Raw genomic sequence first — 27738 nt, 5'->3', positions numbered from 1 at the left:
TGACTTTACAAATGAGAATAATTTTTCGTATTTCCGACGGAGTTTCATAAACATAATTAAAAAACCATTCCAAAGGCTTCCGAAGCGTCCACAAGACAATGAGAACTAGATAAAGTTATGGTAAACTTCGAGGAGTAATATAAACTTCATCCAGCCTGAGTATACGGAATCAAGGAAAAAAGACAAAAAAAAGAAAAAATATTTTTCCCATAATAAGTGTCTTGATATTTTCCTTTGAACGTTTTAAAGCAATTTAGGAGAACGGTGAAGCCAATGTTATGAAATAACGCTCTCGGCTTGTTTTCTAAATAAAGCTGTTTATTGAATCGTTTTTAGAGTACTTGGGTATAACAAAGTAAATTCAGGAGTTTTTTGGCGAGAATTTTTGGGGGAAAAATATTTTTTTACATAAAGCTTACGTGACGAGATTAATCCACTGCTCGATCCTATTTTCTCTGTGGTTTGCTAAAAGGTAGAAATAACGGCTTGACCTCACTGGATTAAAACTGAGAATTTAATATTTCTGCACATAAAATATTTAACTTCCGCGCATCATTGAATCCCCATTTACCAATAACACATTACCGGCTAAGTAAATAACCAGCAGTAATACTTGAAATAAAAAAAGCTCATTTTATGGCGCATTACACTTACTTCCAGTTTAACGGGAACCCGCAGTAATCTACCAAATAACTTTTATTACTCAGGTAAAGCCAATTTTCCAATATGGCGGCCTAAACTAAGCGGTTTACATTTTTTCTTTTACGAGTTTAGATATCGAACACATTTCTGCGATAGTCAATTTCGAATTTAGAGCACATTCGATATTTGAAAAAGCCTACGAGCTTGCGTTGTTTGGCGGTCGGCCAAGATCGGCGAGGGCATAACGTTAGGTGGTTAGTAGTGCTGCCAGTTACAATGCTGCTAATTTCGGGATTAGAGAGCAAAAGAGGTTCCATAGCTTTTGAGCCAGTATTTAGCGCTTATCGAAAAATAAGGTTTGAAATGTATTTGAAGCGAGCTTTTGAACTAAGGTTTAGTTTCAGTGTATATTGTCGATTTTGAAGCTTCTGTGGAACTGAGCTTTATGTCATTCGTAACTTATAGCGTTTATGTATTTTATTGAACATCATAACAATAGTTATTTCTCGTCACGGCACCGTCAAACACAGTTGCATGTTTAGTATGAACAATTGCGCCTGTTTCTATACCTGCAAATACATTTACAGAACACTCCTGAGTACTTCTGTATTCCTGGTAACTGGTATTAGAAACTAAGCATATATTGAACGTTCTCATTCTACTATTCTGTATAGTTCCAATGAGTACATGCGATGTTTTGTGTGAGTGCGCGCCGTTTCTTTGTGTGGGTATGCCTTTGTCGTGTCGCGTTTGTACCACGAGTCCACGACTTGTAATGAAGCCTTGTAAGTGGCTTCGGTGTATTACAGAGTAACTGATTTGTGTATAAAATAATTGGGACACTGAACATTTTTGTTTTTATAGACTTATTCCTTTAATTTGGTTATCGACTATATCTATTGTGGGCGAAGACTGGCCAAATACGTATTGGATATTTGTAACAATATTGTGAGTTCAAACACGGAGGTTTTCTTGTTGTTACGTTGCATTACCGTGGTTAGACTTCAAGTACTATATGGTAAACATCAGCATAAGCTTAATGCTTATGTACCCGTGTTACCATGTAGAGCAAATCCCTCATTGAAATTAATACTTAGTTCTATGACCTACATTGCATAAAATATGTTATATGTTTGTAGAAACAGTCTGATCACAGGATACATAGTGGGTATAGCCAGAGGCTATAAATAGTGTTACATTTTGTATGCTTATTTGCCTATTACGCTTTTATTTCAGCTACAATTTTTGCCTAATAAAACAACATAAAAATTACTGAAATTGTGAATACTACCTACATAAACACCTATTTACAAGGATTTTTTTTTTCATTTACTTCATTTTTTTTTCCCATAATTTTTAATCAAAACAGCACAATCTTCCCAAATATGCCTTGAATGCGTTGATTAAAAATATTTTCACACGTTTTCATTTCCTAACCTTACCGAAGTGTTCGTAACGTTTAATCTCAGATAATTGGCGTCTGGGTACTCCCTAAGGCACAATTTATTCGACAATCAGTGTTTCTGTAGCGTTTCGTTTCTCTTCTCATTTTCTTTGGAACAAATGACTGGAGCTCCTCAAAAGGCAATCTAGTCAAACCGTTGTATTAAGTGGGTTCTATCTTTTTATGGATTTGTTGAGATAATTTTTTTGGGTACTGTATTGTTAGTTAAATTGAATGAATTAAGAATTTTTTTATTTTTTCTAAGAGCAATATTTGTCATCATCAATTTTACTTTTAGAAACGCTATGGCAGACAAATGAGCATCCTTCTAATTATACAAACGCACTCACCACATCTCTTCAAAACATCCGTACGCTACTCCCTTCCCTATCCTTTAAACCCATCCTTTAAATTACTCCAAGTAAGAGAAACGTGTTTCAATCATTAGAATTTAAACTATCCGGCTAGCCACCTTAATCTTTTCATTTAGGACACATATGGACGGGAGTGGACCGGGAAATAACATTTCAACTCGTGCTTAGGATTAGTTTGAATAAGAACTGGACTCCACCAAAGTGGAGACGAGCAGAGCGAAGCGAAGATGTTTTTAAACAACCAATAGAATTTCTCAACTTAGTGTGGGTTTTAAGATCGGTTTATCTGCGGTTACAAATTGAGATTTGACGTAATATCTATAGAGTTAATGTCAAAATTCAATCTCTAATCGTGAAACAACAGATTGGTTACAGGAATCCTGCATTAGTGGATACCACAGAGTGGGCAGAGATAAAATGTTAGAATCCTCATCATCGTCAACAAGACGTCTACTGCTGGACAATGGCCTCCCTCAAGCTGGAGTGATTTGCCCATACTCACCCTGCTAGGGATGCGTATTGGTGTGCGTCTTTTCATAACTAAATTCCATTGGTTGTTTGAAGAATATCTTCGCTCCGCCCTGCTGTAGTGGAGTCCGCACCTAAGAGATTAGAGGCATATGAATGTTCGAAGCGTTCGGTTCAGAGATATTATGTTCTAGTTAATTGAGATTGAATTTGAATGTGCTTCTGGAATTGATGTGTTCAGATCTTCGTTTGTTTGCTTAAATTGGGTGGTTATGTTGGCGTCTGTGCAATTTTGTACTCGAAAAACGAAAATAGGTTATATTTTGTTTAGCTTAAACTGTATCATTGTATACTACGTAGGTAAGTATCCATTGAATATTTGATCATAATATAATATAATCAATCAATGTAATAAATACCTTATTATGAAATGAAATAGCTGAATATTTAAGATAAATTAGCAATCTATGTAATTTATTTCTTGGTCATTTACTGATTAATTTTATCCCTATTTAATCTCAGTCTTTACAGAATATAAGTTGGCTTTTAGAACAAAGTTTGATTTAGGTAATCGCAGTTCTCGTATTAATATTGCAAGAAACGAAAACAAATACAAATTATCAAAAAGATTACCGGGTAAAAATCGCTGAATATATTATATTAAAAATATGATTGAGGAAACATACAAGGAAGATACCTATTTATTAATAACAGAGGGCAACATTATTACCATTCAAAAGGAACAGATCGGAACTTATATAAAAAAACACATAATACATTAGCCATAAAACTTAAATAAAATAATGTAGACAACCATTAAACATTTCACCCAATACCGAACAATCTAGCAACTTCTATCGAGCACGACCCAAAACTTGGTAGGATTACATTTTGACACCGTTCGCTCCAGTGCACTTGAGTAATAAATTTGATTTCGACAAATGTGGCTTTCGATGTCGCCTTGACCGCTACCTTCCCATATACAAGGTGTTGATTTGCATTTGTGCCATACTTCAGGATGAGGACATACAATACGTTAATAATCGATTGGAATTACAGTAGACGGGAAATAGCTAATATGCACTGCTTTTTTTGTCATTGTAATGTCGTAGTATTTCAGAAATAATCCAATTTTATGAATGAAATTTATGAATAATCGTTGCGTATGCTTTGTGTTTGCGTTTGTGTGAGGGCGCAGCACGGTTTTAAGGCCAGTAACACACGCGCGAAGTTTAAATACGGCTAGATGACATTGACGGAATTCCGAAAAAAAAAATATTACGTACCAATTTTTTTGTTGATTTGGGTCGAGAATCAGTAGCATAATTACGTCCTTGAATATGGCACGAATGCAAATCAACAGCTTGTATTGGATTACCCCCGGAATGTACGTAAATAAATATTTCAGTTATTCATGTGTGATTTGGAATTTTGCGTTTATCCTTATTTGAGATTAAAGCTGGTTGATTTGATGTTTGACTTGGTTTAAGTTGACAAAAGGCTCGAATTTAGGGTAGAAATATTAAACAGTGTAATTTAGTAAAGTTAAGCAACAACAGGCGTTTCTAGAGTATCAAGGCGGGTTCATTAATTTTGCCTTTTATTTTCATAGGCTTCAAGTTAAATAATGCCCAACACAATCGTATTTATAATTATAACACAATCGTTTTTGAGACGACCTCTATGGCGCAATGGTCACCAAGCCGGACTTGCGAATTTGAGGTCCCGGGTTCGATTCCCGGTTCGGTCGACATTTGTGTGATGAGCATGCTTGTTGGCCGTGGTCTGGGTGTTTACAATATGTATTTATAAATATGTAGCTATATGTATGTAGTTTATCAGTTGTGTTAGCACCCATAACACAAGTTAATTAATAACTTACCATGGGGTTAACCAACCGTGTGTGAAAAGGTGTCCCGACATTATTTAACCTTACTTGTAAAAGAGTTTTAAAGTCATAGGTACCTCTTTATACCATTTTTTGTTTATTTACCTAAGGTTTTTCTGTATAAACAACCCGTAACTTTTTCTTCAGTTCAAAACGACATTACCGTTTTAAAAGTTCAGGCCGTATAACTGTCGTCATTCTATTACTCATATCATATCAAACTCAGGTGTCGTATCTCACAAGTTAGCGACAGAAGATGGATCCCACATAAGCACGCACAGTGCTCTGTATGAGATGGGTTATTGTATACAGTTCTTTTACACTATTACCATTTCTACTGGTAAGTATTTGTTTGCTTTATCAAAAACAATAAGTATCTGGTATAATTTTAGCCCACCCCGGAAATTAAATTAAAGCAAAAATATTTTGAATTCCTTAAATAATGTACATTCATCATTTCTTATTCCTTCGGGGAAGTTTCTACTGGTAGCAACCCGCTGTCAATCAATTTGACATCAGTAACCGTGCGTAGGAAGACAATAATAATATTATTTTGTAAGGGAGTGTAATAAGCATTTTTAACTCAAATGAACCGAGCTTAATATTGTTATATAATAAGGGGTGAAGAATGAAATTTCCATGACAGCTACATAGCAGTAATAGCACCTTGTTCATATTTTATTATATAAATTCGAATGGTGTTAACTTTATGCTTTCACCGTGAAACGGCTGAACCTACTAAGTGTTTAATGATGGTCCTTTATTGAGATGGGAAATCACCAGGCGACCCAACCCGCTGTGAAGACTTTTACGGACTAAAACCCGTCTTCGTTCCTTCTTCAGCCCTTTAAGTACCAGGGCCACGGTAATTCTTTCGAACGATCCCGAAGTCTCGGCAGGCTTCAACTCTGCAAAATAAATAAATAAATAAATAAGTAAGTGTCCGAAACCCAGAAAACAGCTTATTTCTAAATAAATATTGCTACTACTATTTCATCATCCTCCGAGCCTTTTTCCCAATCATGTTGGGGTCGGCTTCCAGTCTAACCGGATTCAGCTGAGTACCAGTGCTTTACAAGAAGCGACTGCCTATCTGACCTCCTCAACCCAGTTAGACTGGTGTCAGACTTACTGGCTTCTGACTACCCGTAACGACTGCTACTACTATTTCATTAGCATTAAAATAACTTCAGAGAGAAGGCCAGTTCATTCCATTCTCAGTTTATTCTTCAACAAAAATAAAAACAAACTTAAAAATTTGCTTCCTCATTCGTTAAAATATTCACGTATAAACAATACTACGAGGTTTATCCTCATTATGCGGTTGTATAATAGTGTTGCATTTTGTACAAGAATTATGGCCCCGAACAGGATTTGGGTGCTTAGCAATTTTATCTAGTGTTTTTTCTTGCATAAAATCTACCCGGTCGTTTACAATAGAAAGGGGCGGTAAATAGTGGAATATAATATTAAATTTTAAACTGTTAAGAATGAACCTTTGTTGAATCTTTACTTATATGATATAGGAGAATAAGTTACTCTGTTTGTCTGTCCGTCTGTTTTTCTATCGGGCTTTCATCATAAAACTACAGATACGATTTAAATATACATAGATAGTCTAGAGCCTGAGAAAGGAAATAGAGTGTACGTTTTATTCGGTTGCGGACAGTAGTTCTTGCGAAACATAAGGGAAACTGCGGGTATATGTAATATTGTTATGGGTACGCATGATATCACATTTATTTATATTCTTATTCCTTTTATCTGGGTCTTCCCAGGGCCCTTTTCCTAGTGTATAAAAAGCCTTACTTTGTAATCAATATACCTAACAAAGAATTTTAATAGGTACTCTAAAGTATTTTAGTTTTGTTTACGGGTAACTAAATATCTATAAAAGATATTCATATTTTTTGTTACTAAACGCAATTTACGTGAGTGCTTCTATAATTTAATATTTTTATCATAATGTCTGTAGGTACATTTTACCCGAAGTATGTTTGACTGGTTGGGACTATTTTCATAAATCATATTATTATAAAGGTTTGTAAGGATATATAAAAGTGGATACAAGTGTTACTCTTTAACGCAAAAATTACAAAATGGCTTGTCATGAGACATAACATTTGGCTTCTTTTTATCCATGTGCGGGAAGTAGTTCTCTCGGGACGCGAGTAATCCCGCAGCCAGACTCCATATATTATAACCAGGTCATGAAAAAGTAACAAACATACACAAACACTAAACCTTGGTCCTATAATATTAGTGTGACAAATCGAACTACAAACGACAGTGGGGGCTCAAAAACTGGCCATCGATAAAAAAAATACTTACCTACCATTCTTATTAGAAAGAACTAAAAAAAATCACTCCCAAAAATGATTACGTCTTTCATTCGGCGACTTCGTCATTACGATTCGGAGTCGTCATCGCTACGAGTGTTCTATTTCCTCGGCTACACTGCTGACCCCGTTTCTACCACTTTGACGATTGACTTGCAAGGGAGGGGGTAACACTGTGGCTGTATTAAAAAAATCTTTTGTTGATGTTATAATGTGTCTGGTAATGTGGTAGTGTGTGATTTTTGTCGTTACTCACCTATAATTGTTTAGTTTATCGTAAAGGTACAAATTGTTGCGAATAAAGATCACTGTACCGCAAATTGTACTCCATTCTCGAATTAACTCTAACATCCTTTTTTGACATTCAAGTAAGGAAATAAGTCTGGCAGCACTGGCATCTCACTCTATAATAATACTTAGGTATTTATGTGTGTCAAGTTAGCGATTAAATATAACGATTATAGTAAAGGTCATAGAAACAAAATAAAGGTATGAATATCGGTATGATGTATACTCACAATCGCTTAGGTACATAATTGACCAACACGCTACACAACTAAACACTTAACCCTTTCATAGTTCAAATAATTCTTCTTTTTGGCTACGTCGCACAAAATTCCTGTTTGTTAACATAATAATAAATAGCGAAACAAATACGAACACCCGAACAATTTCATGAATACATACCCTCATTAATATCAGCTAATTACCACTTCGTGTTCGAGCACACATTAGCAGCTAACTAGGTTGAAATAATATCCTCAAAATTCTAGCACAAAAACCTGAACAATTTGATTTAGTTCTTAAACAAAATTACCCAAAAATGTTTACGTCGCGTTTTGAGAAAAGTTTTGCACGAACGTTTTGCCTATTATTAAAATACTATTATATAAAAGAAACTTAGAAGTAATATCAAGGCTAAACGTAGTTTCCGCTTGCCAAATTAAATCTAAATTGGTTCCGTCGTTTCAGCGTACAACTGTAACAAACAAACATCTGCGTTTACAATATTAATTAAGAATACTTACATAAGTCATAGAAGGTAATAAATTAATAATTTCAAATAAAACAAAGTTCAATGAAATGTAAATTATTAGCCAACGTTTTGATTTTAATAGAATAATCAAATGAAATAAATCAATCATAAAGTTTTCAGTAGACTGTCGTGACTTTGTGGTAATTTCAGAGTCAATAAAATATTTTACCTTGTTTAATATTGAGTTTATTTCATCGTTGTATTGAAAGAAATTAATAACGGTATTGATAGAAGTCGGTTGATTATGATTGATTAGATTTTCGGAGGGTTATGACAACCAATCAACAGAGTTGTCATTCGTGATAATAATTTCATTTTTATTTCATTTAGATATTGTTGTAATCTACTCTTGGCTCAAAGAAAAAGACAGGATTTAGTTGTTTTAAATTAGGATTGGAAGTTTAAATTCCTTTCTCATTCCCTAAAAGAGACATGTCCAGTACACGTGTATTATTCATGCGCACTAAGTAATTTTCTGCCTACCATATTTATAAAAAATAGAACCCTTCCACAGAAAATATACAAGCATATTGTCAACCCACTTTCCTTTACCATAACTCTCTTTCCATAACCAAATAAGAAATAAGAAAACCAGAGGAAAATCGTTCGCAAACTACGTTCTTATATTATTTTTAGCGTATTTTTGGAACTTGGAACGTTTATTACCAACGTGGCGTGGGCCGTTCAGTGACACATAAATGTCACTTTTGCGTGTTCCGATGGTCGGGTAAGCCGACTTACAGACTACAGATTATCTCTGTATCGGGTTTTTTGCAGCCATATTGCCTTTTTACATTTGGCGCCATTGCTGTTATTACTCTTGGATTTGAATGCGTTTTGACAGATTTGTGTAGGTAATGGTGAAATTGTTTTGTATGCGAAGAGAATTTTACTCAACACTGAAAAATATCATGGCAGTAGTAAAAATGTGTCTAAATAAAATATATAGATAGAGTAATAGATAAGTACTATACCGTTCGTTGACATCATAACGTAGTTACTAACTAAATTTATAATCTACAGTACTAAATCTAAACTCAACCCTAAAATGTCGAGCGTGGAATCTTACGACAACAGCCACACGTCAACCCGTCAAAACTTGGACGGAACATTGGTAAACAACCTCGCCCTAAGTGAGTCCAATTAATTTGAAAAATGTTTTCCTGCAACCCGATAGGTACCCGAACCTTTAGAGGGTTAAGTTATACATACGTAGTCAAACACGATGTATTTTGATACGTCTACATGGGTCCTTTTTTGCATACGTAGGGGTTTAAAAATAATAATTAGTAGGTATGGTTTATTTCTTGTGACTTTGCTTTGGGTATTGTGCTTATTAATTTACCACACAAAATAATATTTTTTTTTCGTAGTCGGCAAAACCACAATGGAGGGAATATAAGCCCAAAACAAAATGGCAACTCAGTTATTTTTAGCCTCGGACCAGGATCGCCCTTAAACTCTAAAGTATCACGTTTTGTAATCTGTTTATAAGGCAGAAATTGGCTTTCAGCTGATTATAGGATAAAGCTACTTAAATAGAGTTAAAATAGATTTACTTAATTTTCCACGAGATTTTACAAGTACATAAAGACTTTAGAAGTAAATATAAGGACAGTTGTTTATTTACAGAATGAACCATGAATAAACATGTCTCAATTCGTTGAATTTTACATCGAGCTTTAAAAAAAACCGGCCAAGTGCGAGTCGGACTCGCGCAGGAAGGGTTCCGTACAAATATTTATTTGATTCTAGTTTTCAGTATTTGTTGTTATAGCGGCAACAAAAATACATCATCTGTGAAAATCTCAGCTCTTTAACTATCACGGTTCATGAGATACAGCCTGGTGACAGACGGACGGACGGGCGGACATAGGAGCGAATACAATAGGGTCCCGTTCAACCCTTTGGGTACGGAACCCTAAGAAGGTTTTTTTTCTTTTTTTTTTTCATTTTTTCATTATAAGGAAAATCAAATGTTTTATTTCACGCTTTTTAAATACAAAAATAAAACTTAAAATAATATTTTTTTAATAATCAACTTATCCCACATTCTGTCCGTTCTATTGCCCTATATCCTACATCCTACCCAACTCACACATGTAAGTAATATCGTGGTTCACCAACAAGTAACAAGCCACGCCCCCAACAATACCATTGTAACACAGACCGAACATGATTAATGTTCTGTGGACGCGGTTCAAATCAATCAATGACGTCACAACCCATCTGCGTCTCCACTTAAACTTGGACCAATCATTAATTAGGTCATAGACTAGGGGACTAAGGGTCCGTTTATGTTTACAGACTTTGAAAGTGATAGACATGTTGCGTGGCTGACAAATTCTTTCAAGCATTTTATGTATGTAATTCTGTTAGCTGTTTCCCCGCGGTTTCACCCTGTTTCTTTGAGAAGTTCTTCCCGTACCCGGACAAAATATAGCTTATGTAATGCGGGGATAGCCTAGCTGTCAAAGCACTTTTTAAATGGGTTCAGTAGTTTCGGCGCCTTTAAACACCCCTTTATTATCTTTGTAATATAGATATTTACATCCAGAATAAATATCCCTGCAGAAGAAAAACATCTAGCAATCTCAAAATAAAATCATCTGTGCTGGTGCATGTCTGTCATACTCGATAAAACTTGGACAGAATTCTGATGTTTGATTTCTTACTTTTGGCCTCCGGTGTTTGCCACGTTACTTGTCGGTAGATGTGAACATAGCTTAAAATGCGTTGACATTTGCGTGGTTTAAAGTTATTGAGTATTGAGTATTGAAAGTTAGGGCTTTTTAAGTCTCGTTAAGTCGATGATAAAGTAGGATTTACAAAGTTGTCAAAACTTTATTAGGTACCTACGATGCGCCGGTTTTAATGAATGAATTTGTATCTGGTTTGCACTGTTTTTTGGCTTAAAAATAGAGTTAGAGTTCTGCGCTAGTTTTTATAGAAGTCCGCAGTACGATTTGTGGTAGGCTGTCACTCAGGGATCGTGTAGCTTTTTTTTTTAGGATTTGTTGCGTAGTTTCGGAAATGCCAGTCTGCGTACAAACGGTGAAACTTTAATTGATTTTTAATTTAATTCCTACAGGGTAAACTGATGTGCTTCTGTACCCAATAAATAAACTTAACTCGCTAATTAACGTATAAGATTTTCAAGCAAGATTTCCCAATGTACGTGAAGGTCCATTCTAGTATCTTCCCAGCCACATAAGCAGTTTAGATGCACATCAAAACTTAATAAAGCCACCAATTAAATTAAAGAACTTTTTAACCAATAATTACGATTACAAAATACGAAGTTTATTTTCACATTTCATAATTTATCAAAGACCTGTTTGTTCATCAAAAACAATTTATGGTGCCAACAAAATTTTCATTACAAGCAATATCGGTGGTCCCATTGATTTTAGCTACTCCATGACTTCGAAATTGATTTCATTAGCGGAGCGAAGGCTTGCTTAGTGTTTCCTTGATCGCGATACAGGAACGCGAATTTCAATATTCGATCCAATCAATCAACAGTAGCGTGAAAATGAGCAGCCTGTGGCTCATTTATCAAACACCCTGTAGATGAAACGCGATGCTTTGGGGAGGTGGGGGGTAAGTAATGAGCTTATTGTGAGTATTTAATTAAAAGCTTAGGTATTGGTTATTTATTAGTGCTGGTTTTTGTTAAAGGTAAGTTTATGAGGTTGAGAAATATTGAAGAAATGTTTTTGGAGGGAAACAGGTAAAAGTTTTCCCGTCAATATGTAATGTGTTTATGATGTTTCAGGATTTTTTACTTTAAAAATACACGAGAAGGTATAAGGTACATTCTTAATTATGGTTCATAATAATGTACCGATATCGTTTAAATAAAGGTTTTACTGAAAATTTGTACTAACCTATAGTACTAAATATGTAATGAGCAAAATTTTTGACATTTAATACGTTTATACGAAACTGTCTGGTACGCAATTTGTCAGCTTTGCTACACCCATATCGCCAAATCTCAATTAAATTGAGATCAGCTTCCATCCTAATTACACGTTACTGAATATCAATATTTTACATGAAGCCAAAGCTATATACAACACCTGTACTTCTTCATTAATATCACATAATGTTAGTTAGGTACTAAGCTACTGAGAAACTGTTCAGCATATTAAGGTGAAATTTGGTAAAAGCTGAGAGCTCTTAATCTTCTTCCTACTAAGGTAAATAATTTAACAGTTAAAGGAAAGACAGATGACCGACACATAGAATATTATAGAAAGTTAGCATAGGTTGTCTTTTGCCAAAACCGATGCCACTTACTTATGGCTTTCTTCAAATAATTTTGCTACTAATTACATCTTTGTGGTCAAAATGTACGAACAAAATTTATACTCCAGCGCTTGCATGAGATGCCAAAAGGCTGACTTCAGAGTAACAAAGTTATTTGACAAGAATTGTAACGGTTTGTAATGATGTAACCCATTTCCTCTCGCCTTAAATATTCAGGATTCCAGGGGACCCGTTCGGCAATGATGATTTCTTTCCTCAATTGATTCCTCTAAATAAATCAGCTCTAAAACTAACAATATATCCGAAGACCCTGCCAAATCTCGTGCCCAGGGGGACGACTTAAATCTATTCAGTAAATGTTTTTTCTTCAATTTAAATGTCGACTTTCTCGAACTCAATCCGCCATTTCTCTGTAAATGCCTCTCAGGACCAATATTCGGACCTTTTCTCAAATGAAAAGATCTAATCTGAGTTTTTTTATCCGATTCTTTACGACCTGGCTGAATTGGCGTTGCTTAAAAGGCCAATCGGTGGAACCTGGTCCGGAGGAATAAATACTCGTTTACTACTTGAGTTGGGAATTTAGTTAACAATGCATGAAGTTTAAGTGGTGCAGTAAATTGTGATTGAGACGAAAAACATTTCCTTGTAATAGGTACCTAATGTTTTTTTTGTTGGTCGTTCAGGTCGGTATTATAGATTAATTGATTCAATTTGTTGTAGAATACCTATTTATTCTGAAACTTTTGATCCCATTCTGTAGGTGGTGTTCATTTAGTTGTTGACCACTTCACCTGACTAATCACTAGGTACATACACAGTAAAAAAAAAATTCTTCCCCTGTGTCAATCCGTTTTCGTCAATAGTTCAATATTATATATGTAATGTGTTTCTTTAGCAGTGTGATTCTATAAGACTTCACTCTAAGCTTCGCATCTGAATCCGCCGTGAGTTACTACACTAGCGCTACTCTTGCGAGCGTGTTTGCGAGTTGAACTAAATTAAACTCGAGATTTTGACAGATAAAGTATGAGATGACTTTTAGAACGTTTTGAACCGAATGCGAAGCGAGAGTGAATAGCGAAGTGAAATGCGAGTTGTTGTCTGAATTTTATAGAATCGACGTACAGATCGTGTATGAAAATAGTCTGACTGCTTTTTCGTTTAAAAGTTTGAACATTAATTGCATAATCTCCGCTAACATATTATCCCACACTTAGAAACCTGCAAAATATTTTAAATCGCTTGAAGCGCTTTTACCTAAACATCTGTAACCAGTATTAAACAAATATACACAAAAGTAATGACCATCAGACAGTCCCAAAATATTGGACGTTCAAATCGTTTAACCTGGTGACACGGTGGACTCCATTTACGAAAGATAATTTTCTCCAAACTAAGGATAAAGAGAGCTTTTTAATGGAAAAAGATACGACGTTTTATTGCGTAAAAGATGGTAAAGGGACTTTGATAAACTTGTACCTATTTAGTTTAGATACACAATTAATTCTAACAAAATGTCAAGACTTGTCTTTACTTTGTCATTGGTACCTACTCGTACCTTAAGCGGTATAAAAAGATAAGAAATAAGTCTTGCATACCTATGTATAATTCGTGTTTTGTATTTATTTTGTCATGAACATAATATTTCCTAAAGGTCGTATCTGATACGACTTTTCTTATTTTACCTGTCATTCATAAAAAGCGGATCCTATATTTTCTTACAAATTGCAAATAAATAACAAATTCATAACAGCTTAGTCCAGCTCATTCTTCCTTAAAGAGGATACATCCGACGCATAAATCTGGCCTCTGTGACGTCATACTGAATCATATCAGTGACTCGTGCCGTCATTAATAAGGCCACACGTCTTGGACGAACGACTGAACTTTGACAGATTCCAGAATGTTCTTTGAAAAGCACAGAATGAAAAATGGCCGCCACACAGAAAAAAATATATAAATAATTTCATACAAGATAAAATTTGATCATTTATAATACGAGGTTTACGTCAACAAAATTAGGGTCTCCGAAGTCTTGCAACTTTTTCGGGGCAAAACTATCTTGTTGGGACGCCGAAGTTTTTTTTGCGTAACTGTTTAGAGTGAAAAGTTTTATTTTGTAAAATGATTCTGTACTTCTAAAGAAGTAAGATACAGAAAGTTTTGTACATTAAAACGCGTTTTACGAAGAGTGATGCTGAATTAACGCTTACCCGACTCATCGTCACAATGGCAAAACAATATAATATTAAATAACAAATAAAAATCTTGTAAAACTTTCTAACCTTCCCAGGATTATATTTAGTATAAGTCCATTTTTCTTTAATACAATATTTCCCAAAAATTCTTGAACTGCCGTTTGATGACTCCACCATTTTAATTCACAAAATAGCCGATCTCACTGCTCCATAAAAAATAACTCCCAATATTTATAAAAACCTTTCACACTGACAATAGGCGAGCAGTGAAAGATCTTTTTATTAATCACAACATTTCATTGTTTACTTCGGAATCGCAAGATAAATGAGTGTCGTAAATTAATGATTCTGTCTGCCCACAGCAGGTCTCTGACAAATGTTTAGAATTTGTTGTGTCTAGTAAGCTCTTTAATAAAAGCAGAAATGTCTGAAAATGCGTCGGAATGATTGCTAGCTATAAACCTTCGTGGTCTGGTCTTCGTCATGTTTATTTTTTTGGGAGTGCGTCGTTTATTTCATATTTATTTTTGGGTAGGGCTTCTAGACCGGTTTCAGGTCGACTATAAGTTATGTGGGTTCGAGAATTTTTCAGGAGCAGCAATATGCCTAGTTGATGTTATTGCTCTACTTTACTGGGCTTCATAACTTTAATGGCGATTTATGAGCACAAATACTCATGGGAATTACCTGAATCTGAGTTAATGTTCTTCTTAGCTTCACTTTCAACAAAAAACGATGTATCTTGTTCAAGAATAAAATGGAAGGGTGCAATAATCAAACAGGCACGTTTCACCTTAACCCTTTCTCCATACAATTCCTGTACCACCCTCAGATTTCTTCCTACATTGTACATTTGCTATGGTTTGGTAGCAATCACAAGTTGAATAATAAGCTGTCGGACTGCGAAAACGGGAATTGCTTTCGCGTGTTAGGCATTCCCCTCAAAGGAATATATTGTTGCTCTTTCTAAACCTTCGGAACTAGTAGGACTTTTTTAAATTGAAAGATGTAATCTCTGTCTTTTTGCTGAGGGAACCAGTTTGTGATAGAATCACTGTTTTTTTCTTATTCGGGTCTTTAGTCAAACTGCTTGAATCAGAGACCAGAGGTGAAGTTTTTTTTCTTGCTGTCTTAATGAAGTTAGCTGGTGGTTAGAGAAATGGAAATTCGATGCCGCGGATTTAACAGAAACGCTTCTAAAAACAGTGCTATTAAATGAATTGGATAAGTTTTTCAGAAGTAGCACAAACTTCAATACAGTTTTCTCAACTAAAGAAAAAGCTTCCCAACCTTTCGGTATTTCCCTGTAAACTAAGCCAAACTCCTTTTAAATCGAAGCACTTACTATAAAATAAGAATTTAAAAATACTCCCAATAGCATCAGTATTAATGGTCCGTGCGGAGGTATTTTATAGTTTCGTCGAAGATTCAACTAAGTTAAAGCACGTTTCTTCAACAAACTTTTTAGGGCGAAGTAAGTCTTCCAACGACTTTTTAATCCATTTTTATTTCTTTTGAAAAACCGATTAAAGTTCAATAAAAGCGTGAAGTTTACGGTTTTATTTTAATTAAGCGTCGAGAAGTGTGTCTATTACTTTGACAAAGGATGTCTATATAATAATACTGTTTTGTATTGCCCCAGGATGTTTGTAGGAAACGAAGCCTAAATTTGACACAGACACGCCAGAGAGGGGACACAAAGCGTATTGGCTGAATATCAAAAGGACCAACAGTAAACGTCTCAAAGGACCAAATTTATTAAACGGTGTTTTGAAATCGGTCTTTATGAACGCATTAATTTTATTATTTGTTTGATGTCCTCAACGCCTGCGAATTATTTTCATTCATATTTTAATACGACATCCCCAATTTTATTTGGCACGGTAGCTAGGTAAATTTATTCATCCGTATTTGATATAGATTTAACGAAGTGTCTGTGTGATATTTAAAAAGCAATTACTCTATATGCCAACGTTAGATCAGGCACAGAAGCCGAAAAGCAAAATTTTTAATTTGGAGCTCCGTAAATAACTTACCGTCTATAAATTTTTGGTCTTTTGATCTTGAATGAAATTCGTTAGACTTAGCATTTTTATTTATTTTTAACTTTGAATTAACTTATGAAAGCCGACATCTATTTGAAGACTGTTTTTCTTAAACGAGAATCTTTTCTGAAATATTTGACATAATTTATAAATCTTGAGTAAAATAACAAAGAACTGCATTTTATACAGCATATTATTATAACACTGAAAATGAAACGACCAAAATATGGTAGAAAAAGAGACCAAGTTTTTGTCACAGATCCAGTGTTTTTTCGTTTTAACCCTCGTCGGTCGCTGAGCGCTTTCAAAAAGCCAGGCTTTGTTGATAAAAGCCCGCATGGCACAATTTTGTTTATTAAAACTTGTAATGTTACTGATATCGTACTGCGGGTAAATTGATTACAAAAATAAATAATTATTTCTTAGAAGAATGTTTACGTGACAGTAATAATTATACCAATGAAAGTTTTACATCTAAATAGCTGCTTGCAAAAGCATATTAATGCTTACGCATAATTAGCTCGGTAACCTATTTATGAATAATTTTTTTTTTTTTTTTTTTATTCTTTAAAATTATAAGGGGTTTTTATCCACAAGGATACGCCAACCCCATTGTACCTTATCGCTACTATTACACAGATAAACTTATAATCTATCTTATACACTACTTACAACTTGAACTACAAATTGGATTATAAATTGAACTACCTTTAATTAATCTAGGAATCTGTTATTAAGTAACATGTTGTACTAGACCACACAATCTTTTTGCAACTTTTGATTTAGGATTCGCTAAAATAGTGAAAACGAGCCCTAGATCAAAAACATTTAAATTAAAATCCCTAATCAATGAATCTCTTTCGTTTTTGTTCTTAGCACATTCCATCAGCAAATGTTGCACGTCTTATATTGTGTTGCAAACTTCGCAGTTTGGAGATGTTGCCTTTCGCATTAGAAAAGCAAATTTTGCTGATGGAAAGTGCCCAGAACGCAATCTTAAAGCTATTTTGATAAAACTCCTACTCAAATCAGTGTCATCAAACCAGGGCGCACGAGGAGGTTCGCTCTGAATAATTTTGTACCATATACCTTTTTGGTTCGAAATCTCGTTGAAATGATTTTTCCATTTCTCATAACAAGACTTCTTTATTTTAGAAACATATTCCCAGTAATCAGGTAAGTAAGAAATGTTATTCTCTGCGTTAATCGCTAATTTCGCCAGCCGATCAGCCTCCTCGTTGCCTCTTAAACCTATGTGTGCTGGAACCCATTGCAATATAATTCTGATTTCGTCTTTATTAATAATGCTAATAATTCTAAGTATGTCGTAAGCTATCGATGCACCTCTGCAACCAGAGGCGCATCGAGCTACATGCTGTAAAGCACTTTTGCTGTCGGTAAAGATAACTGTTTTGTAATAATTTTGATTGAAAGCATAAGCTACTGCCTTGTATATTGCAATGAGTTCCAGCGTCATTATACTAACACTTGCATCAATTCTAAAACTAGCTTTGAAATCTAAATTAGTATGAAAAAAAGCTGCCCCACCACCATTAACATTTTTTGATCCATCCGTGAAAATTTTATCAAAATCTTTATATTTACTACTTAATTCTGCTACGACTTCATTTACCAATAGATTAGGGTCATAACATTCTTTCGATTGTTTTATATATTCTAGATCAGATCTAATAACTCCTTTAGTTTGTATGGTTGACACCCACACATCCAGAGTAAACATTTTGAGAACATCTGAGGAAACAATTTTCAGTTGACTTAATTCATTAAGCGTAGATGCTAGCAACGGTTTCTTTTTATTTACCCAGTAACTATTATTTATTAAAGAACTTAATTCTGAAATTATATTAATATTTAAATTGTTTGTCCATGATCGAGACTTCAGGATATGCTTATAGCAGAGATATTGCCTCCTCAAAAACAGTGGTGGTATGTGCAATTCGCTTTCCATCACATGTATTGGTGAGCTCCTAATGAAGCCCCCTACAACTCTTAGGGCCTGATTTTGCACTTTATCCAATTTATAACCATGTGTCTTTGCAGCAGAATCATACAAATAACACCCATAATCGATCCGACTTCTTATGATAGAAATATATAATCTACGCATATGTTTGGTGTGAATTCCCCATGAGCTACCCGCTAATATTTTTAATATATTCAGATATTTTGTACATTTTTCAATTAATTCATTAATATGTTTTCTCCAGCGCAGACTTCTATCTATCCAAAGTCCTAAATACTTAATACATTCTACTATATTTAATGGTTGATCATACACCTTCAGAGTTGGCAATATTCGTCTTTGACCCCTGCTGTAGATACAAAAGTTAGATTTAGTTGACGACAAACTCAGTCCAATCTCACCCAGTAAGGCTACAATACAATTGAGAGCATCTTGTAATGCATGTTCACATTCCGCGATTTGTTTGTTACCAATGTAGATAACAAAGTCGTCAGCATATTGTGACACTATCACATTCTGTACTTGATGACATATTCGGTAAGTAACCAAGTTAAATAAAAGGGGGGAAAGCGGATCCCCTTGAGGTAACCCTCTATTAGTCCATCTACATTCAGTCCCTTGACTATTACAAGATTTCATAATTAAATGTCGTTCACTTATAAAAGACCAAAGGTACACACAAAATTTAGAACCAATTTGGATTTCATCTAGCACTTTAGTAACTGATTCATTTAGCACATTGTTGTAGGCATTTTCAATGTCCAAAAAGCATGCGATTGTAGGAGCATTTTTAGTAAATCCGATTTGTATATAAGATACTAGTCTAGAAAGTGCGTCTAATGAAGATTGTGACTTCCTAAATCCTACCGTATATGGAGATATTAATTTGTTCTTTTCTACGAACCATTCAATACGTTTACAGATCATTAAATGGAAGGTTTTACAAATGCAAGATATCAAAGAAATGGGTCGTAGTTTAATGTCTGTATTAAGATTATTTGAGTGTTTAGGAATAGGGATGATTACAATATTACGCCATTGGACTGGAACAATACCGAGTGAAAATACCAAATTGAAGATTTTAACTAAAAATTGTTTTCCTACTTTGGGTAAATTATAAATCATTGAATAAGAAATACTGTCATAGCCCGGAGCCGTGTCCTTCTTTTTTGAACAATTTTCGAGTTCTTGAATAGTAAAATCCATTTCTAAAACCTCATTTTTAGAACTAAAATAGGGCATACAACTAGAAACATAGTCTGGAGTTAGGGACCGTAACAATTCATTTTGTTTTTCAAACGGTATACATGGGCGTTGATGTTTGAAACCCTTCATCCATCTCATCCTTCGCCACATCTCAGGGGCTGACGTAACTTCATCAATTGAACTGCAGAATTTTTGCCAACCTTGATTTCTAAATTTTTTAATTTGTTTTTGGGATTCTAAAGTAATTTTTTCTAATTTAATTAAATTTTCAGGGGTGGGATTTTTGCGGAAAGTGGATAAGGCTAGTCTTCGTTGTGCAACTAATTGCGATAAATAAGGGGTCCAATAATTCTTAGGTTTAAACTTTTCATCCGGCTGTTCAACTAATTTGTAATATGGTATATGTTTGTTCGCCGCATTTTCTATAGTAGTAATAAAAAAATCATACATTTCTTGAACATTACAAGCAGTTTCACTAAATTCTAAAATACATCTATTAATCGTCTCCCGGTAATCACCCCAGTTAGCATTTTTAAAATTTCTTTTTTTATGGATATGAATAGTACTTAATACATTAGCCGTCATTTTAATAATAAGATGGTCACTGCCCAAGTTTTCGTTAAATACCTGCCAATCAAATTTAATTGCAACATCAGAGGTAATAAATGAGACATCGGGCGATGTCTGTTGTAAAATTCCATTCACTAACTTAACCCGAGTCGCTTGGCCGTTGTTTACAGAAATAAAGTCATTATCTAGCGCTGCATCCATAACTTGTGTACCCCGAGTATCCGATTTAACAGACCAATTAGTGTGGTGTCCGTTAAAATCCCCCGCTATTATTGTTTTACTTGTAAAGTGTGAGAATATGTCATTCCAGTCAGACAGGTGTGTTTGTACGGATGAGGGACAGTAAAGCGACACCACATATTCTACGTCCTTGCAATTTAATAACTTAATACAGACCATTTCGATACCCACATTGTTATTATTTAATGACACTAGGTGAGATTGCACTGACCTGTGCACCAACAAAGCGACACCACCGTAACCGTCATATCTGTCATTCCGATATACATTGTATCCGCTAATATTTACACTGACTTCACCGTCAAACCATGTTTCGCTTATAATTGCGATATGTATATTTTCTCGAATTAGAAGTTCTGAAAAGGATACAAGCTTGGGACGTAAACTTTGCGAGTTCCATTGAAATATGTTCAACTTAATTATTTTTTGTAAGCTATCCATTACTAAAACAATTTATGTTGTTCAAGATTTCTTCCCCTAATATTAACTTAATTACAAAATTTTTTAGTTCCTCACACACAATTTTAAACAAAGATATAATTTTTTCTTCAAATTTACTCTCGGATCTAATAATACTTTTTATTTTCTCCCAAAGTTTCTTCCATTCAAATTTATCTAATAGTTGTTCGCTCCTCTTCGGACCTTCCTCAATTCTTTGTGATGTAGAACGTTCTTCATCTACCCGCAGCTCAAAAATATCATCATTTTTGTTATTGTATGTTTTATTTGTATTCTTCGTGGTAACCTGTTTTGAAGTGACTTCTTTATTTGTTATTGCCGCTGGTTTTTCGGTCTGTCGTAATCCTTCTTGTTTATTTTTATTTTCATGCAGTTCTTGATGTACCAAGGCCTTCGTCAATACACTACTATATGTTTCTGTAGCGGAGTTAGGTGGGATTATTGGTTGCGTGTTAGTAATTTGTGATGTGTCCATTGTGTCTTTATTCATTTCTTGTTTTTTATCCATGTAACGTTGTAGGGCATTTCTGTATGTAAGTTGTTCTTCGCTCATGATTTTCCTGATAGTTTTTTCTTTTATGTACATGGGACACTTTCTGTCCAAAACAAAATGATTCCCCTTACAGTTAAGACATTTGTATTCTTCCAAGCTACAATTGTCATGATTTCCTCCGCACTTAGGACAACATATCTTTTTAGCTGGGCAAAATTTGATGGAATGTCCAAATTTCCAGCATCCTGAGCATTGTGTCACTGGGAAAGTATACGCTTCTACTATAAAACGACAGTCGTATGCATAGACATATTGAGGTAATACATCACCTTTGAAACTAATTCTTACAGACTCGCAATCAATCCATTTACCTTCCGAATTCAGTCGTTGTAGTCTCTTAATTGATAAAACCTCAGTATTTGATTTTAAGATATTCTTAATTTCGTCTTCGTTTAATTCAAGGTCAATACCTTTCACAATTCCATAGGAAGTCGTCATTTCCTGAGTTGATTGACACCTCAACCCCATGTCTTTGATTTTCTGACAGTTTAGTAGTTTTTCAGCATCCTCAATTCTTTTAAACTGAATCATAGCTTTAAATGAACTTTTATATTTTATTCTCAGAATATTCTTCATATTTTCAGCGCTTAATAACTTAGCCATGGCTATAGGTTTAGGTAGTTCATTCTGCGATGTAATACACACTTCATGAGTGTTCGTTGCCTTTTCCTCATTTTTCTCAATCTCATTATCATTCCTAGTATCCGTAGAATCACTTCTTATTAAACGTTTAGGTTTCCTTCGATTTACAGTTATAAAGCCATCTTCACTTGAGTCATCTTCTCTTTGTTTTCTCTTCTCCACAGATCTTGCTCTTCCATCAGTTATTTTTTCTATCCCTACACCTTCAACTTCCATCTCAATCAATTGTTCTTCACATCTCTTTACTATTTCTGAATCACTTAAATCCGTTCCACTTGAATTTTCTCCCATTTCTTGATTAACCCGTTTTAGACGTATCACTCGTTACAAAGCTGCGAAAAGCATAAACGCGTACGCACAGCTCCACGACTCGCGCCACACTGCGATGAATAATAAAACATTAATTTACTTTTCATATTTTGAAATTCTAGAGTGACCAATGAACTGGCTGAATAATGAATTATTCAATGGTCATTTTATTATAACAAATAACACTTTGTAATGAATACTATTCGAAATAAGAATGACGCATCAGCTTATTAGTCCCCAGGCCGGCGAACAAATTTTTTTTGATACATTTACATTTAAGACTTTGTGAGTGCCTTGATGAGTCCGACAAACTTTTCGAATGCGCAAATTTTGGTGCCGCTGCGTTTTTTAATGCTGGACTCCTGGAATTGTCGATATGACGTCACTGTGACTCTTCGTACATACAAGTTTCATTTTTTGAGATTCGTTTAATAAAGTTAACTAGAAAATGGTGGTCAACTTGTCCGATAAAGATTGTGCTGCGTTTGGAGTGTCCACCATCCTGAAAATGTCGGTATGACGTCACTACGACTCTTCGTACATACAGGTTTCATTTTTTGAGATTTGTTTAATAAAGTTAACTAGAAAATGGTGGTCAACTTGTCCGATAAAGATTGTGCTGCGTTTGGAGTGTCCACCATCCTGAAAATGTCGGTATGACGTCACTACAACTCTTCGTACATACAGGTTTCATTTTTTGAGATTTGTTTAATAAAGTTAACTAGAAAATGGTGGTCAACTTGTCCGATAAAAATCGTGCTGCGTTTGGAGTGTCCACCATCCTGAAAATGTCGGTATGACGTCACTACGACTCTTCGTACATACATGTTTCATTTTTTGAGATTTGTTTAATAAAGTTAACTAGAAAATTGTGGTAAGCTTGTCCGACAAAGATCATGCTACATATGGAGTGTCCACCGTCCGGAAAATATAGATATATTTTAAGATTTGGTATAAAGTACTGACAATTGGTGTGAAGTATGTTAATAGTAAATGTTGAAATTAGAAAGTCGTTTCGAATGATATATGTATCATTACTACAGGAGGGATTTATTAACTTGAAAACGCCTACCGATAAAATAATCTTATATAAGCTCTAGCTTCTGAAATAATAACAATTCGCCGAAGTTTTTTTAATATGAAATGTTGCATTTAAAAACGTCTTTTGAATGATGTATAACTCATTACTAGAGATGGGATTTATTTAATTGAAAACATCTATCAATAATTATAATTTTAAATAAGCTCTAGCTTCTAAACTACTAAACAATTTGTCGGAACTATGTTAACACGAAATGTTTCATTTGGAAAGGTTTTTCAAATAATATATAATTTGTTACTAAAAAAGTAATGGATTAGCTTGACAGAACCTACCGATAATATAATCATAGAAAAGCTCTAGCTTTTAAAGTACTAACAATTTGTCGGAGTTATGCTAATACAACCTTGCGCTTAAAAAGATCTTTTGATTGAAATATGGCTCATAACTTCAAGTGAGATGTTATTCCTTAACACAATGTAAAGTATCAATAATATGCCTTAGGTCAGTTATGTCTTCCAAAATACTAAGAATCGGTAAGTGGTATGTTAAGATGGAATATAGCGCTTAAAAAGATCTTTCAATTGACATATGGTTCATACCTAGAGGTGGGACATTATTCCCTAACATAGTAAAACCTATCGATAATACGCCTTATTTGGGCTATATCTTCTAAAATACTAAGAATTGATAAGTGGTATGTTGAGACAAAATATTGCGCTTAAAAAGATCTTTTGATACATATAGTCCATTAATAGATATGGGATATTATTCCTTTACATAATATAAACTACCTATCGACAATACGTCTTAGTCAGGCTACTTTTTCTGAAATAGTAAGAATTGGTAAGTAGTATGCCAATTTAATATACTTAAATAATGCACGTGAATATTTAAGTCAGAAATTGACAAAAAGAATAAACTTCTTCCAATTGTAATATTTTTTTCTCATTTTCTTGTCGAACTGACTATTTAACTCAATGTATTTGTCGGACAAGTCCATATTTGCATTTAGAATAATGTTATCTACCATTGTTATTCTTGTCCGACATGTATGTATGGGGAGACACAGTGACGTCATATCGACATTTTTCGGATGGTGGACACTCCAAACGCAGCATGATCTTTATCGGACAAGTTAACCACCATTTTCTAGTTAACCTTATTAAATAAATCTCAAAAAATAAAACTTGTATGTACGAAGAGTCGTAGTGACGTCATACCGACATTTTCAGGATGGTGGACACTCCAAACGCAGCACGATCTTTATCGGACAAGTTGATCACCATTTTATAGTTAACTTTATTAAACGAATCTCAAAAAATAAACCTTGTATGTACGAAGAGTCATAGTGACGTCATATCGACAATTCCAGGAGTCAAGCATTAAAAAACGCAGCGGCACCAAAATTTGCGCATTCGAAAAGTTTCTCGGACTCATCGTAAGGAAGGCACTCACAAAGTCTTAAATGTATATGTATCAAAAAAAAAAATTGTTCGCCGGCCTGGGGACTATATAAAACTAGCATAAAATTATGTTTCGAAAAAAGAATAGTGACACAAGGAGATTGTAACAAGAACTTAGTAGTTCCAAATTTAAAAAAATTACTTACATTGACAGACTCAACAGTTACTCCACGATTTAAAACACTAAACTTTGACAGTGTTCTTAAAAAAAAAGTTAAGACGCGCAGAGCTCAAAGAAAATTAGGAGCGGCCATGAAAAGATCTGTAAATCGTTGGCCGTTACATCTAAACGAGCGATTTACTCGGAAGAGTGGGCAATAAAATCACAAGAAAATCTCGTCAGTCTTATTAAAGGGACCCCTCTTGGTCATTACTCTGTTTTGGCGGAAAATTAAATGACTTTGATATCTTTTTGTACAGGACGTTTCGGACTTGTTTTATGACAACAGCTGTATGGTTTGATAAAGTTCAGGTTTTTAATGTTCACCCATTTCTTTTATTGCAGTTTTTGTAAAAAAATTCAGACATGAAAATCTGACGGTGCTTTTATGCGACTTTTTTTAGGATTTGATTTTCAGTACTTAATTTCAAAATTTTATTTTCCATCAGTAAATTCCAAATTAGGCAATCGCAAGCAAAACAAGCATAACTACTGTTATTCAAACGTATGATACAAGCATGCACTATTTTTCTTACCCGGCAAAAAGTCGAGACTACCCGCAGCAAGAAACAAGTCTGTGTCTGATAAATGTTGGTCAGTAATTAATGAAACTCTTGCCGTTAAGAGATTTCGTGTTATTTCTTAATAAACCTTGAACATCTGTCTGATTCATTGTATATCTGTGCCTATAGATAGACTGTTCGAGAAAAACTGGGACCTCAAGTTATGGTAGACTTTTTATCCGACTATCAAAAGAGTTAAGGTTTTTTTTGCCACGTATCTCTAAAAAAGTGTAAGTATAATCGTATCTGTAGATGCAGACTTTTCATAAAAAGTAAAAATCGTTTTAATCATTTGAAATAATTTTTTTTTTTTTTTTTTTCAATTTTCATTTATCTATAATTTAATTTGACGGCTAATTAGTTATTAATAAATATATATACAACATACAACTAACTTATTACCTAATATATACACTTACTATAAATAAAAATATTCAAAAAATTGCATCAAATAACTCCTCCTCATCGCTGCCCACCGGGAGTGTACCCAAGAGGCTGGCAGCATTGCCACGTTGGATGGCAATGCTTACTTTTTGGCCAAAATAAAAACCGGCCCTTGGGTCACCTGAAGTGTCAGCAAGTCGCTTAGCGATATCCTTATATAGGAGATGAGCACTTGGACCCCACGGCCCGAGGGTTTCAACCCCAAACGGCTCAAAGGTATAGTTACCCACCAGGGTACTATATTTGCGCCGTTTGAGGTCCTCTGCAGCCGCAGCAGCGGAACCAGCACATCGCGCCGAGCTAGGAAGGTGAGATGGTGCAAGAGTATCGACACAGGTCGCGTCCCATACTAAAGACCTACCCATCTTCCACGGGAACAACGACATACCGTCTGGTCTCTTGCCATCGTCGGGTGCCAGACCATTGGGTTCTAATATGGCTGGAACGCCGACGGCAACAAGAGCGCGACGGATTATGTCATTGATATTCGCATGCCGTGCAAAACGGCCGGCGCTGCGGCTACATGACAAGCCGTGGTGTCCAAGGCTGCTGACAGCTTCACCACATGGGCAGCGGTGAGGAGAGCAACACGGAGCACCCAATCGCAAGCAAATAGCTAGCCGGAAAGTGGTGTCGTCAAACAAGGTGCCTATGTTTGACGACGGAAGTGCCAGAAGCCATAAACCCGACTCCCATTCGCCCACAGCCAGAAGGCGCGCTCGCTCTGCAGAAGAAATTGACGTATTAATCAGATTATTCCGTGTAGCTCTGCAGAGCGGCTCATCCCACTGTCTCTGAGAGGATGGGTTGACGGGTAGATCAATATTCGGGCAGGTGATTTTCCAAGCCTCTACAGCCTCAGCCAGGCATGGTACCTCGCAATTGACCAGTGTGGAAGGGAGAATTTTCCTGGTCAATTTCTCAGTACCACGGACGGAGGATATAAAGGCCGGTAAACTTATACTAGAAATTTTGCGGACGCCAAGCCCTCCCATGCGAACGGGAAGAGTAGCCTGAACCCAGGCTCGGTCGTCTAGGGCCACATTTAAAATTGATGATAATGTGTGTCTGATAATTTGGTCAAGTTGTTCCAAAAGGTTTGTGTGCTTCCATAGAGTGGAAGCGCGCAAATAGTATGTTAATTTTGGGCCAAAACAACAATATCTAATGATTGTAATGGCTGAGTGCATGTTAATTTGGAGCAGCCTTTCCGAAATATGATTGAAATTTTGTATTTTGTCCTGAATAAAATTCGAAAATGAATTTTCATATATTGGGGAACCAAGGAGACAAAGAGAGTCCTTATCAATTAATTTAATATCCGGGGCTATTGCATTGAATTTTGAAAGTGTGTCTTGTCTGTCAGTATTGTCCGGTACAAAAAGTTCGCATTT

The 27738-nt window shown here is 35.1% G+C and overlaps 1 protein-coding gene across 1 annotated transcript; it reads right to left on the bottom strand.

The window, feature by feature from the left end:
* Positions 1-20829: 20829 nt before the first annotated feature.
* On the bottom strand, positions 20830-22732 carry LOC124637620. Its single transcript, XM_047174219.1, has one exon. It carries the CDS (start codon positions 22652-22654, stop codon positions 21143-21145), a length of 1512 nt encoding a protein of 503 aa, XP_047030175.1. The 5' UTR covers positions 22655-22732; the 3' UTR covers positions 20830-21142.
* Positions 22733-27738: the final 5006 nt, after the last annotated feature.

This window comes from Helicoverpa zea, chromosome 16 (genome assembly GCF_022581195.2).
Source record: "Helicoverpa zea isolate HzStark_Cry1AcR chromosome 16, ilHelZeax1.1, whole genome shotgun sequence".
Lineage (NCBI taxonomy): Eukaryota > Metazoa > Arthropoda > Insecta > Lepidoptera > Noctuidae > Helicoverpa > Helicoverpa zea.
Note: the sequence above shows the minus strand (reverse complement) of the source record. Positions and strands in the feature narration are given on the sequence as shown.